The following is a 15344-nucleotide window of genomic DNA, read 5'->3' as shown; positions in this document are numbered from 1 at the left end:
GTATTGTACATGCGTTCATAGCCCATTCAGAAATCTGATGGCAGAGGGGAAGAAACTGTTCCTAAATTGCTGAATGTGTGTCTTCAGGCTCCTGTACCTCCTCCTTGATGGTAGCAATGAGAAGAGTGTACATCCTGAGTGATGGGGGTCCTTAAACATGGATGCTGCCATTTTGAGGCATCGCCTTTTGAAAGTGTCCTGGGTGCTGGGGAGGCTAGTGCCCATGATGGAGTTGGCTGAGTTTAAAACTTTCTGCAGCCTGTGCAGTGTCTCCTCCATACCAGACGGTGACGCAACCAGTTAGAATGCTCTCCACTGTAGAAATCTGTGAGTGTCTTTGATGAATATCTATTCTTCTCAAACCCCTAATGACATACACACCTAGAAAAGATCATTAGAGATATTGACACCTAGGAACAACCCTGCTCTCCTTTTCCATTTCTGATCCTTCAATGAGGACTGGTGTGTGTACCCTCGACTTCCCCTTCCTGAAGTCCACAATCAATTCCCTAGTCTTACCGATGTTGACTGTGAGGTTGATCTGTAACGCCTCCCAACCAGCTGATCTATCTCACTCCTGTGCTCTTCCTCGTCACCATCTGAGATTCTACCAACAATAGATTGGCCAGCACATTTATAAATTTCATTGGAGCTCTGCCTAGCCACACAATTGTGGCTGTAGAGAGGGTAGAGCAATGAGCTAAACACGAATCTTTGAGGTGCCCTGTGTTGATTGTCAGCAAAGAGGAGATGGTCTTTCCAAGTCTGTGGTCTCCAGCTGTGGACGTCAATGATCCAGTCACAGAGGGGGGGTACAGAGGCCCAGGTTTTGGAGCTTGTTAATTAGAACTGAGGGTATGACTGTGCTGAACACTGAGCTGTGATCAGTAAACAGCAGCCTGACGTAGGTATTATTATTGTCCAGGTGATCCAAAGCCGAGTGGAGAGCCGGTGTGATTGCATCTGCTGTAGGCCTGTTGTGACAATAGGCAAATTGCAGCAGATTCAATAGATGTGTCTGCCACTGGGCAATGGTCCTTAAGGGTGCTCACCCTGGTCTTCTTGGGCACTGTATGATTGTCACCCTTTTCAAGCAGGTGGGAACCTCCAACTACAGCAGTGAAAGTTTGAAGATATCTTTGAACCAGATGGTTGGCACAGCTTTTCAGAGCCCTACCAGATACATCATCAGGGCCTGACGTCTTGTGAGAGATCACCTCCTTGAAAGATGTTCTGACGTCAGCCTCTGAGACAGAGATGCTGCAGGGATTAACACTGGTGTTGTTTTATTCTTCCTATCAAAGTGTGCATAAAAGGTTTTGAGCTCATCTGGGAGTGAAGCATTACAGTCATTCATGATGTTAAGTTTCAGTTTGTAGAAAGTAATGCCCTGCAAACTCTGCCAGAGCTGATCTACATCCAATTCCATCTCTAACTTCAATTGGAATTGTTTTCCAGCCCTTAAAACAGTCTTCTATTGGTTATACCTGGAGATCTTGTACAGTTCTGATCACCGGTGTTGAATACCACAGATCTTGCCCTCAGCAGACTACGAATCTTCTGGTTCATCCACAGATTTTCGCTTGAGTATGTCCAGTATGTTCTTGAAGGCACACACATATCCATATAGGTACTGATGAAATTGGTGACAATGATGAGTTGATGAGTCCTTGAATATTGTCCAGTCTTGTAAGTGTTCCTTCACCTTCCTTGACCATACCTTCTTGTTTCTCACTACTGGCACTGTATTCTTTATTCCCTGATGGGAGTAGAAGTACAGCCAGGTGATCAGAGGTGATAGCACCAACAGATCATCTCTCAGCTGTTTCTCTGTCTTTCTGTAAAGCCAGAGTCTATCCAGTACTTCCAAATAACACAAAGTTCTGACACCAGTAGACATTCCCATGAAGGCCCATGTCTTCCAGGTCTCTTGTCTTTGACAGATTCGAACCTAGTCTCTAATGCTTTCTGGAATTTGCATGTTCTCCCATGTAGGTTTCTCCCAGACATTTTGGTTTCCTTCCAGATTCCTAAGATGTGTTGGTTGTTAGGTTAATTAGGCACTCTAAATTGTTCTTAATATGTCAATAATTTCACTCACCTCAACTCTGAACTGATTACATCATCTACAGACTCATTGTCAAGGTCACTAAACTCATGTTCTCAGTAATTTTTTTGCACTCAGGAGAATACAGGGAGCACAGTACAAGTAACTACACAGCCCCAGCAGTCTCTTCCCTCTGCAAGACCATGGCTGAGCTTTTGTCTCAGCATTTTCCCACACGTTTCCAGATCTCTCAACTCCCACTGGGGTCGAAACTTGAACTCCTGAGCAAAGAATATTCTCATCGCAGTCCTTCATGCGTAAGTCTAGACTCGTCAACCAAAGGAAACAGTTGGAATATATCCTGCCAAACTCTCAAAGATTTTACAAGTTTCAAAGTGGTCTTGTCTCAGTTATCTGAACTCTCGACACAGCAGAGACACAAGAGATGGCAGATGCTTGAATCTAAAGCAGGAAAGAACTACTAGAGGAACTCAGCAGGTAAGGCCTCATCTGCAGAGGAAATGAACAGTCATTTTGGGTTGAGAGCCTTCACCTGGACCGCAGATGCTACCTCAAAAGTCAAAGTTCGAAGTATATTTATTATCAAAGTACATATACATGATACAACCTTGACGTCCATCTCTTTACAGGCAGCCACAAAACAAAGAAACCCAAAAGAAACCATAAAAAAAAGGAGTCCATCAAACAGCCAATGTGCAGAAAGAAAAAGAAACAAATTGGGAAAACAATAAAAGCAAATAGCATTCAGAATGGAAGGTAGTCCACAGACACAAAACCTGGAGCAGCCTGAGCAGGCCACAGCCTCAGCCTGCAGTTCAGCACAGAGCTGAGGTAACGTCACAGAGCAGCGAGCTGAACCGGTTCAACCCTTGTCTCTGGTCCCGACACACTGCCTTTTCAATCTGGCCCGATGTTTAAATCATCCAAACATTGGGTCGTTCCTCACTCTAGGACACGGACACTGTCACTTCGATACACTCTGGGCCTGGACCCTGAAACCACACTTCAACCCATGCCTAGCCTTTCCAAATCAGCCGTGGTACTTAGATCAATCAAACCTCACATCTTTCCTCACTCTCGGTTTTGGTGGACTGGTCTCGGCTCTGCCTCACTTCCATTTGCTTCAACCCTCCACTCTGCCTCAACTCCACTTGCTTCGACTGTCAACTCTGCCTCAACTCCATTGTTTACCAGACATTTTACTGGGAAAAGTGTTATTAATGAAGTATTTAGTTGTATTCTGCATTTTGTTTGCCGCTAATAAATAGTCACTGGGCTTCACCAATATCATCTTAAACCGGACCCGCTTAGTTCCTCCAGCAGTTAGATTTTGCTCTGGATACTGCAGTCCCATTCTAATCCATTACCCACCTTCTACCTACCATCTCACATGGGGAATAAACCTCCTGAATTTTTGTTATACCAATTCTAGGCAACCCATGTCTTCTGAATAAGGAGTCCAAAATATACTTTGGTACAGTTGCACCAAAACACCATGTAATTACAGCAACAGTTAATTTACTAATCCAGTTGCAATAGAAGCTAATACAATCTGAGTACCCTTAATCCAAAATTTAAAATCCAAACAACACACACAAAATGCTGGTGGAACACAGCAGGCCAGGCTGCATCTATAAGGAGAAGCGCTGTCGAAGGCACTGGAAAGGTTCCCAGGCGATACACAGGTCTCTGCGCACCACAGGCAGTTCTGAGAAGTGACCTCACAAATGCAATGAACAGAAGTGAATGAAAAATAGAAAAACACTGCATAAAGTGAAAAAAGAAGATCTTGATCGTGTATTGAAAGAGTGGATTCATCAGCACTGGAGTGAACATATGCAACTTAACGGTATGCTGATCGTGAAACAAGCAAAGATGTATCATGACAAGTTGAAAATTGAAGGTAATCATGAAGATCAACCAGGCGGGTTGCAGAAATATAGGAAAGGGTACAGTATTAAATTGTTAAAGAGATGTGGTGATAAAGCATCCGCTGATCACGAAACAGCAGAGGAATTCATTGATGAGCTTCCCAAGATCATCGCTGATGAAAATCTAACACACTGTATGGCTGCATCAGTACATATGTGATAAACAGGTGTAAAACAAAGACTGCTTGTTGGTAGTACTTAAATTCAGAGTTGGGAATGATGGCGATCCCAAGCTATCTCATTAGATCTCATTAACTTCCGTTAAGACGGCGGTGCATTTGACCGCAGCAGCTTCTACAGGGCCAACCAAAGGTGTTATTGTCCTTTTTAAACATGTTTTTATGATTGCAAGACCCATCTGGACATTAAGAAATTAAAGTACTGCAGGTCTACCCCATCAGCGAGTTGCTCGTTGGCAGAGAATCTGAAGGAGCTGGACTTGGTGAGGATTGTGCTTCTGCCTGCATCAGAAAGGCGTTGGAGAAATTGGTGTGTGAAGGCAGTGTGCAGTTTAATAGCGTGATCATCATAGTCGCTTTTCTTGTGATCGCAACACATTGTTCATGTGAAATGCTGGAGGTCCAATTCACTAATTTATTGGTGGACTGCAGAGGAAGACAGTGAAGGAACTGTGTGGCCTTGGTCAATGCAAGGCCCAGGCCCCAAGCAGCAGTGATGCCTGTTTACAGCCACCCAGGAGAGAGGCGTCGGAGACGGTGTGGAGAGTCATCCAAGCTCGAGTCGGTGCTGCCCCCAGTGTCCACTCGGCAGCAGACAAGCTGTATTGTGTTCAACTGCAGACTGCTACAACGTTCATGGGACTCGGGATCTTGGACTAATTTTTTTGCGCGACTGTATGCTACTGATATCTTATAAGTGCTTGTATGTGCAATATGTACTTTGTGCTGTGTATGACTGGCGGTATTGTGTTTTGCACCTTGGCCCCAGAGCAAAGCCGTTTTGTTTGGCTGTATTCATGGGTATTCACATATGGTTGAATGACAATTAAACTTCAACTTGAACTTACGTATTCCAAAATCTGAAACAATCCGAAATCCAAAACACATCTGGCCCGAAGCATTTAGGAGAAGGGGTACTCAACCTGTATTCTGTCTGCTCAGCTCTTTGATGCTGCCGGTTCCTTTGATCAAAACTGCAATGCATTAGTAATTGTCTAAATACGTGTGACTGGAGTTTCAACTAAATTGAAGGTAAAGCTTTCATTAAGGACCTAAAAACATAATATATTACAGCATCTTGTCAAGGTATTTTCTAACTGGTTGCCCAATATTTCAAAGATGATGGCTATGACATATAGTAAAGCTTCAGTACTTCATTACTCTAGTTGGGTATTAAAGCAATGAGGCTCTGAATCTCACATACAGTTACTTGAATGTGACAGCTTGAAAACTTGAATCTTCCACTGCCCAGAATTAATTGGAAACCTCCAAATCTATAATGATAAGAACCTATAAAATAGTAGTTTTGTCACAACTTTGACTGATGGCCAATCACCATGGAAACATGAGTGTACCAACAAGAAAGAAAACCTATTTCGTTGTTTCTTATTGCATACACCCAGCAACTTAAACAATCTGTCTTAATAAAACACAGCAAAAAAATATTTCTAAGATGAAGGCATTAGGATTAGGGTGAATGGCCTTCACATTACATTAGAACATAACATTTATAAATGTTGAAAGGGTATGACTTGCTGATCTTCCTGCGTAGGATGGCCCTTCCTGGGTTAACTGCCCACCTTCCTATCTGGCTTTCTGGACCTTTATCCTTTCCCTCCAAGGAGAAAAATTCAGTCCACTGATTCCAATGTCTTGATTCATTCTTTCCTGACATAGCACCCTGAGCACTTGTTAACATAACATTATATATATATAGTTACTTTTTCTTTATTGTGTCATACAAGTTATCTATAATTTGTTAATTTAAGTTTGTGAATTTATGTCTGTTATGTTTGTAATCTACTTTGCTGCTGCAGTAAAACTAGCTTTCATGGTGTTTATAACCTGGACGTGTATACTGATGACAATAACCGTGAACGAGCTCTGTGACAGATATCAGGATCCCAATCCAAAACATTCAAATATCAGGATCAGAATCAGAATTCGCTGGTTTAATATCACCAGCATATGTCGTGGAATTTATTGTCTTTGTGGCAGCTGCACAATGCAATACATAATAATAGGGAAAAAGCAAAAGAAGATGTGAATTACAGTGCAAAAATAGAAATATAAAAATAGCAGGGTGGTGTTCATAGGTTCAATGTCCATTCAGAAATCAGTCGGCAAAGGGGAAGAAGCAGTTCCTGTATCATTGAGTGTGCTTTCAGGCTTTCACACCTCCTTCCTGATGGTAGCAAAGAGAACAAGACATGACCTGGGTGATGGGGACGCTGACTTTTTGAGGCATCACGCCTTGAAGATGTCCTGGACACTACGGAGGCTAGTGCCCATGATGGGCATGAATATTCACACTCATTTTCAAATCCTTACCCATCCCCACCTCAGCTGCCTCCTCTGACACTCCACATAATCATGCTGCACCAGTTCTGGTTGCGTGCACAAACTCAAATTTAAACTATTCGTCCACTGGCACTTAAGGTGTCAAGTCCCTAAGCTCATGTGTCTGCATTTTGAAATATCTTTCTGATTCTCCTCTAAGGTACCTCTAAGCTAAAACTACAGTACTTATTACTTTGTCTAAGCATTTTGCTACCTGTCCTAAGATTGGTCTATATAGTTCAATGTCAAATTTTGTTTGAAAATTCTCCTGGGAAGGGCTTTGGGAGATCTTCCCATGGCAAAGACGGCATGAAAACGCCAGCTATCGATGTTGTTTCAATATTTGTAACCACTTGTGCTTTAAACTGTATCGCCACTTTGAGAGATCATGAGGTGGGCCTTGCAGTGAGAAAATAACAGAGCAATAGCAAGAGCTCCTAATAGCAATGGTGTACTGATAAACCAACCCTCAGGGTACAAAAACCAGCAACCTCTTTCACTCTGCTAATGTCTATGGAGACATCAGGCCGCCAGATGTCTACAGCATGATATGGAAAGAACTCTCTGGCACAAGAGCCCCATCTAGTGAAATCTTGCTGACCACATAGTAACTTTGCTAGAGTACTAGAAAGTCCTCTAATGCATGATGTTTTTTTTCTAACTTCACCAAATCCTATTTCCACTCTGACCCAACACCACAGGCACATGCAATCTATTAGGCTCTTAAAGAGATTTCAAAGCACAGCACTTCGATATGGATATTTGGCAAATGAACTGCGCTATTATTCAGTCGCCAACACGGCCAGTTTTTATTTCTGCTGATGCTCTCATGCTAAACATATCACATTATCTCTGACTGTTCTACCACGATGCTGGGCAATAAATATTCAGAGTGAACTGCGACTGAAATTAAGCCACAATGAAAATCATGAACCGAGTTTACAGAGTGCAGGCAAGGAAATGAACTGAGAATCTGGGTAAATAGAAATCAAGTTACATTGAAAGAAAATGTAATGATGAGCAAATGAAATGGAAGCGAGTTATTTTAAAAGGTGATAATTTCTTACAAGGGGAAATCAATATCGAAGAAATGTTAATGTGTTATAAAGCAATTCAGTTCTTCCATTTTCCAAACAGCTTAATTTCTGTGATTAAATTTTAGTTTACTTACAGATATAAGACTATTGAATGGCTCCCTAGTATGGTAAAATGGACCCTTGATCTCACAATCCACCTCATTAAGGCCTTGCGTTTAAGATCTCCCTTCAGTGTATTCTGTAACTGTAACACTTTATTCTGCATTCTAAGCAGCACACACAAAATGCTGGAGGAATTCAGAAGGTCAGGCAGTATCTATGGAGAGGAATAAACAGTCAGTATTTTGGGCTGAGACCCTTCATCAGGACTAGAAAGGAAGGGGGAAAGAATCCCAAAAATGAAGGTGGGGCACAAGCTAGAAGGTGACAGGTGAAACCAGGTGGGTGGAGGAAGGGGGGATTAAGTGAGAAGTAAGGAGGTGACAGGTGGAGTGCTGGAGAAGAAGGAATCTGATAGGGAGAGAAGAGTGGGCTTGGAGAAAGAAAAGGAGAAGGGGCACCAGCGGAGGTGATAGGCAGTCAGAAGAGGTGGTGGGGGGGAATCAGAGTAGGGAACTGAAGGAGAGAAGGGGGAGGGGCTAAAATGACTAAAAGTTGGTGAAAATGATGTTCATATCATCAGGTTGGAGGCTACCCAGACAGAATATGAAATACTGCTCCTCCAAGCTGAGAGTGGCCTCACCGTGGCAGCATGGGAATGGAGACTGGAATTAAAATGATTGGCCGCTGGGAAGTTCTGCTTTTTGCGGAGGGAGCAAAGGTGCTCCGGCATTCTGCCATTGTAATACCCTGTACTATTCCCTTGTACTGATGTGATTAAATAATCTGTATGGATGGCACGCAAAACAAAGTTTTCACTGTATATATGACAATAATAAATCAATTTACCAATTGTTAATTGTAAAGCACTGTTCACCTTTCGATGGCACATAAAGTCCGCTGGATCACAAAAGCTTCAAATCTCTTATGATTACTCAATCACTACACACTGCACTTCCAACAGAGGTCAGAGCAAAATCCCTGATGACTATTTGCCCCAACAATATCATCAACATCCTCTCGGAAAAATCAACCAGAGTTACAAATGCAAATAAATATCAAAGTCATGACATGGTGCAGATGGAGAAACCACACTAGCCTTCAGCAGATCCAAACCTCCACCTGAAGTTGGCCTCACAATCTTTCCAATCAAATTTCAGGAAGACCACAAAAAAAACTAATGTTAGTTCTGCCATTTGAGATACACCTTTCAATCTGTAGTCCCTTGACCTCACAAGGCTGGGCTGTTCTAAATTTAGAACAGTCCGGAGTCTTTTAAAATGACCTCAAGAAATTACAAATATCCGCATTAGCTACCTTGTCTCTATTCTGAGCTCTTCTGCACAGAAAGTACATGAGTCAGCTAAATAACACAACATGCACTTTACTATAATAGATTTACATGCAGTGCACACTAAGATACAGCATTATAATGTTAAATTAGTTCCAATAATATTCTATTATAAACTATTATATTTTCATTTATGGTGCTTTACTGCATATAGAAAAGCAGGCTGATTTTGGAATTCTCCAACTTCTCATGACTTCTTTCAGAACCGACTGCGATTACAAGGCATTCTTAACAATTTCATGACACTTCACCTTTTGCATGTTGTAGCAGATCGGCATCAGCTGATGACATTACCGTTTTACTAAACAGAGCATCATGCACTCCTCCATTTCCAGACTTGGAAAATTTCTTTACCTTGCTTCATTGCCTTACAGCAAAACAAGGTAAAGTGGCCACACATTTTGCATAATGTTGGAGATCAATAAGGCTTTTTCTTCAAATTGCACTATAGCGGAGACTGCCCCAAGCCTTACATGAAATATGTACTTGAAACAGCTTTTAGTACAAAACTGCGGCAGCTAGAAGAAGAAATTCTCTGATGTGCACAAGCTGGCTTGAAACCTTCATGCAGTGCCTAATTTATAGGTCAACCATTTCTTTGATGGATGAATGAGTGGCTGGCTACCTCACAACTACCTTTCACACTCCTAATGGTCTCATGTATAATTATTACTATCATTACAGAAAATTGAGACAATTTTTCCAATTATATTTCAGAGCTTCATGTGATCAGGCTGAAGCTTCTCTGCACTGTGCTAATCTATTTATTTTGCATGCAAACTATGACACCGATTAATTCATGATCTCTGCTTGACATCATCTGAATTTATATGCAACTATTAACTGCTTATTTTAGATGTTGATCTTGAGTCATAAACACATTAAATGCTAAAAGCTACCAGCTTTTTGATCTAATATATCTTTCGGAGTTTCCCACTTTCTTTTGGTCTTTCATTAATATTCTTCTGAAATATTCATAACATTGAAAATACAGATTGTGTTTAGTGAATACCAATGGCTCATAATGGCTCATAATACCAATGGCTCATAATATCATACTAGTACTGCAGCAGATCTTTCCCTTACCCAAAAGATATGCAAAAACATTATGGGTGGGCAAAGACTTTAAGCCCTGTGCTTAAAAGCAGAGAGATCTTGACAGCAGTTGCCTTGTGCTTGTCCTGCTTAAACTCTGGGTGTCGTAGATTGTTTTAGGCTCAATATCACTAGTTGATGCTGGTACCACAAGTCAACTGGCACCCTTCAAAAACATTTATGATGAAATGATGGAACCTAAATACTGAGCCAAGCAGTCCAGACTCAAACTTGTGCTTGATTCATAAATTTGTAATAATGTGCTTGCTCTTGACAGAGGAATTGCTGTTTCCACTGACATTGATGCATTTATCAGTATTTGGTAAGGACGTTCATGTGGTGAGGAATATTTCACTGAATAACATCCTGGTGGATCATTTGTAATGGTCTGTATCTCTAAACCTTGCACTAATCTACACTGTGATGTCACTATTTCCATAATATGAGATCTCAGCAAATCCCATTTGCAAATGTTAACACCCAAGACAGTATGGATGATCAAAGGGTAAAGGAACAGGTGGAGCGAGGTACCAACAAAAATGTGCGTTGGCTTAACTGTCTTCGATTGTGATTTCCATGTTCGCTGCTTCTAGCTTGAGAGAGCCAAAACATTCTGCTAAGAGGCAGCGAATGGTGTTAACCCCTTCTTTTCTTTCGAAAGTAAAAAAAAAACCGAACTCTCTCTGATCAAAACAGACGGCAACAATTGGGGTCACGGACAGATCGCGTACCGGCTGACGGCGACTCACCTGCCAAGCTGTTGTAGCACTCGATCTCGCTGCTCTCCACCACCTTCCTCTCCTCCTCGGTCAGTTTCGCGGACGTTCTGCTCGGGGTAGGGTGAACCTGGACCGCAGAGGACGAGGACTCGGATTCGCCCACTGACAGGAAGCCCTTCATCTCCAGCAGTGCGCGGTGATACTTGCCGATGGCTTCGCGGAATTTCTTCTCCTTGTAGCACTGGTTGCCCTGGCTCTTGAAGTCCAGCGCTCGCCGGATGATCTCCTGCGGGTCGGACTGGCCGTGCTCCCCCTTGATCACACTCAGGTCGCACTGGGACACATGGACCGTGCCGCCGCCGCCTCCCCCGGCTCTGGCTGCATCTCCTGACCGCCCAGGGCTAGAGATGTGCCTGATGCCAGCTGGCTTTTTATCTTCCATCTCTTAGCTGCTGCCACTGCCGCTGCCGCCGCCGAACTGTTTCATGGTGCAGGCAGCTGCAAACAAACAAGCCGCCTGTTGGGTGTGTGGTGGCGTGTGGGGTGTGCTTGCGTTTGCCTTACTCCGCTGACTGGACTTGTCCGACGGATGCGCCACGAGCTCCGCCGCTCTGTGTGTGTTTTGGGAGGAGAGGTGGGGGCAGATCCTTAGGTTTTCCCTGTATTCCTGACCCGGAAGAGCAGGAGCAATCTGCACGTAATCCAACCTGATGCGGGATCGAAAGAAGCGTGAGGGCCACTGGTTTGAAGATGTGGTCAGCCAAGAGCTGGGCATCTGAGCTCGTCGCTGCATTCAGGGATTCTGCACATAATATATGCGTACCCGGCCAGGCGGGAATACAAAGGACAATCTATTACTTATGTTGCAAACTCAGTCTCGGCCCGTAACCACGACTTTTTATTCATTTCCATAGGTGCTGCCTGACCTGCTGAGTCCTTCCAGCATTTTGTGTATGTTGCTTCGCAAAATCAACATAAAAAGTAGTTATTTCAGATGCATAAGACTCAAAATGCTAACCTTCAGCTTCCCTCTTTCATCCTTCAAAGAGTGTAGGTGTTCACTGTTGAGGGCTGTTGTCCAAAAAAAGGATGAGTTTGGTCAAAGACTCATCCATTTGGTCCTCCACCATCATCCATCCCCTCCCCCTCCCTGTTCTATTGCCACCTGTGACGTTTAGGTATTGAACCAGGCGGGAACACGCAACCTACCCTCCCCAAACCACCACTTCTTCTTGAAGAAGGCAAATCCAATTACTCAACCACTTTCATTCCCAAGTGAAGAGTAAGAGCAACAAATCCAATGATAAATCACCAGACCTCACTTGTTTGCATGATTAAATGGTGCATTCCATTGATAGTTTTAGGGAGGTGTTAATTTCAAACAATTTCACTTGCCAAAACCTGAATCCTGTGTGAGCTTGAAATCAGAAGTAAAATCAGGTATCACTGCCTCAAAACAGGCCCTTTAACCAAAATGAGACAGAGTTAACCACCAAGCACAGACTCAAACTAATCCTACTTTATGCTTTCCACATTCCCCCCCGATGCACCATCAATAACTCTCGGAGACGGGAGACAAACGATAGGCTTTTATTAGCAGCAAAACGGAGCACAGCATCTCGGAGACTGAGGGGGGAGCAGTGCCTCCAATCGCCTTTATACAGGGGTCTGTGAGAGGAGCCACAGGAGCAGTCAGCAGAGGGACATGTCCAGACAGGTATACATAGTTTACCACACCACACCCCCCCCCCCACACACACACACACCAGTTCAGTGGCCAATTAAGCTATCAAGCTGTATTCCTTCCACATGTGCGAAGAAATTGGAACACTTTGAGGAAACCCAAGCAGTCACACAGAGAATGTCCAGCCTCCCCACAGACAGCAAATTACTCAATTTGCTAGAGCTGTTCTATATCAGGATCTTCAATCGGAATGGCAATTTATCTCTGATTCTGCCTGACTAGATTGACCTTCCTGCTCTCCTTTGGAAAATTACTTTTGGACATGTCCTTTTATCTATAGCCGGCTAATGAAAAAATAAGGTCTTCCTTTTGTACTTTCATGCTGTTGAGGGAGACCATTTGGAGTCAGTGCTATTTCTCAGAATATTGCCACTATTCCTGTTTCCAATTTATTTATTTTCTCCTCGTTGTGTCTCATTCATTCCTAGTGACCTGTTAGATCATACCTACCTAAAAATATATATTTTGGAATGGATTCCAGTAATAAGACTAGTAACTTCTGACATTGCTTTATATTGATATCTTATGAATATCTGTTGAATGATTCCATGCATCCGGCTTAAAATTACACTATTCAGTGCAGAAATTCTTGGTTCATTCATATACAATTAACCTATTTATGATTTTAACAGCTGTTACATCTTTTATTTTGAAGATTAGTGTAATGTTCTGTAACTCCAAAACATAAAAACTAATTGAAAAGGAAACAATGAGCCCGGGAGATCAATGTGTGTACTTTATTTTCACTTTAAGCGAGGTGTGTACATATCATGTGATAGCGTGATGACGTATGCAATTCACGTATTCTTACACATAACCCTTAATGAATTATTTCAACAAACAAGAATGCTTAATCAAAGAATATATTTACAATATTACTGAAATATTATATACACAACACCCCTCTCTGATTAGCTATAAATTCCAACTCAATATAGAAAGAATCTCAACTATATACACAGTATACTATATAATACAACTACTATACACATCCACAGCATAGTAAATTTAAATTGTCCCATTCAGGCCTAAAGTTGCAACTACCATGGAGGATTTCTTACTCTTATGGAATAACGTCTTTCCTGACAAGGAGGTCACTCTGCTTTGCAGGTGAGACTTGTGACTGCAAAAATCTCAGGTCCATTGTGGTTGTAGGAGTTGACTGGGGATTGTAGGAAGTGGTTCTGAAAGCTCTGGGCACCTTTCTTCTCTTTCCTTTCCTTCTTCTAGTTTATGCATCTTGATCTTGAGAAGGCACATTCAGTACAGTGGATTATTCTCTTATCAATCCTTCTATTGCTCCCTTTACCATCTGATTGCTCCTCTTGGTTTCCTCACGCACAACATCATCTGACAAACCCTCTGTTTTTCTATCTCCATTGACTCTTTTTGGCCTTCCGTTCATCCAGCTGAGCTTTGGTATCTGCATCTACTTTTACATTCAGCTTTTCATTTCCCAATTGATGTTCATGCAATAGCCTTAATGCATGCAGAGTAGGCTCTGGTTCCTTATACTCACAAAAGTCACATGCTTGCAACTTTCCTGAAGCTTATCAAATTCTCTTGCAGCTTAAAACATAGCCACATTTTGCAAGTCATTGCCTGATTAACATATCAGAGGCTTCCTCAGGTAAGCTGCCTACAAAAACTGTTGTAGTCAGACCACTGCTTTTGTCAGTTTCACAGTTCCTCTACGCAGGAGTTTTTTCTTTGGTCCAATATGCTCTCTAATCAGAGGCACAGAGGGTGGCACCAATACCTACTTGTCTTTGGTTGAGCAATGGTTCATGGTGTACAGCATGGAAACAGTTGTACCATCGTCCAGTTAACTTTGTTAATTTGCTTTGTGTTGACTCTATTGTAGGAGATATGACAGTTCTCCCACTGAGAGAGAGGGACTGAGATACACCAGACAGGGTACAGATCTCTCCCTGAGAAAGAAAGACTAAGAGACACCCGTTAGTGTACAGATCTTCCAATGAGAGAGAGGAACTGAGAGACAAGTTATAGTTGGCTCAGCCACTCACATCCCCACAATGCTGGCCCTCCTGTTTTTACCATATACAAGCCCAATGTGTCGGGTTGGTTATTGTATTTCACTGTTACGAATGTCATTCTCACAGGAGTTATCTTTTTGCCAGTACAAGTTCTTAGTTGGATATCTGCAGGCTTCAGTTCAATATCTTTGAAATGCCATTCAATACTTTTTGTAGAACAACTGAAACAGCCAAGCCAATGTCCAATTCCATTTTAATTGATTTGCATTTCACTTCTGGTGTAAACCATACTGCTTGTCTATTGTTTGTTTTCACATTATAAATTTCAAGACTACACAGTCCTGTGTCACCCTTATCACTATCAGATTTTTCATCAATAGCGTGCAGAAAGGTGCTCTTTTGAAACTGTGACTTGGAATTTTAGCTTTTTTCTCTTCCATGTGTAGTCCATTAATTTTTGTCTGCCCAGCATGCTCTTTGTCCTACTTTGTCGCATTTTATGCAGATTTTGCCTTTGAATCTGCATTCATCTGGTGTATGTGAGCCCCTGCCACAACAGTAATACAAATTGTTTGGCCAGGCAGATTTCCATTTAGACATTGCAATTTTGTTCACACCCACCTTCATTCCTGACTGCAACTCATTTACGGCTCTGTCTGCTGTTTCCATTCATACAGGTATTTCGACTGGTCTTTTAAATATAAGTTGTGCTTCAGTTAAGAGCCATTTTTAAATGCTTTCTTGTAAGATTCCATAAACTAAACAATCTCGCAATGAATCATTA

General features: G+C 42.2%; 1 protein-coding gene across 1 annotated transcript in view; it reads right to left on the bottom strand.

Moving 5' to 3' along the window:
* LOC140725159 (tetratricopeptide repeat protein 9A) overlaps positions 1-11651 on the bottom strand; it is a 115868-nt gene extending 104217 nt beyond the window's left edge. The window contains exon 1 of the mRNA XM_073040245.1: positions 10850-11651. Within this exon, the coding sequence (XP_072896346.1) occupies positions 10850-11261 (412 nt within the window). The 5' untranslated portion in view covers positions 11262-11651. The remainder of the gene's footprint in view (positions 1-10849) is intronic.
* Positions 11652-15344: the final 3693 nt, after the last annotated feature.

This window comes from Hemitrygon akajei, chromosome 3 (assembly GCF_048418815.1).
Source record: "Hemitrygon akajei chromosome 3, sHemAka1.3, whole genome shotgun sequence".
Taxonomy (NCBI): Eukaryota; Metazoa; Chordata; class Chondrichthyes; order Myliobatiformes; family Dasyatidae; genus Hemitrygon; species Hemitrygon akajei.
Note: the sequence above shows the minus strand (reverse complement) of the source record. Positions and strands in the feature narration are given on the sequence as shown.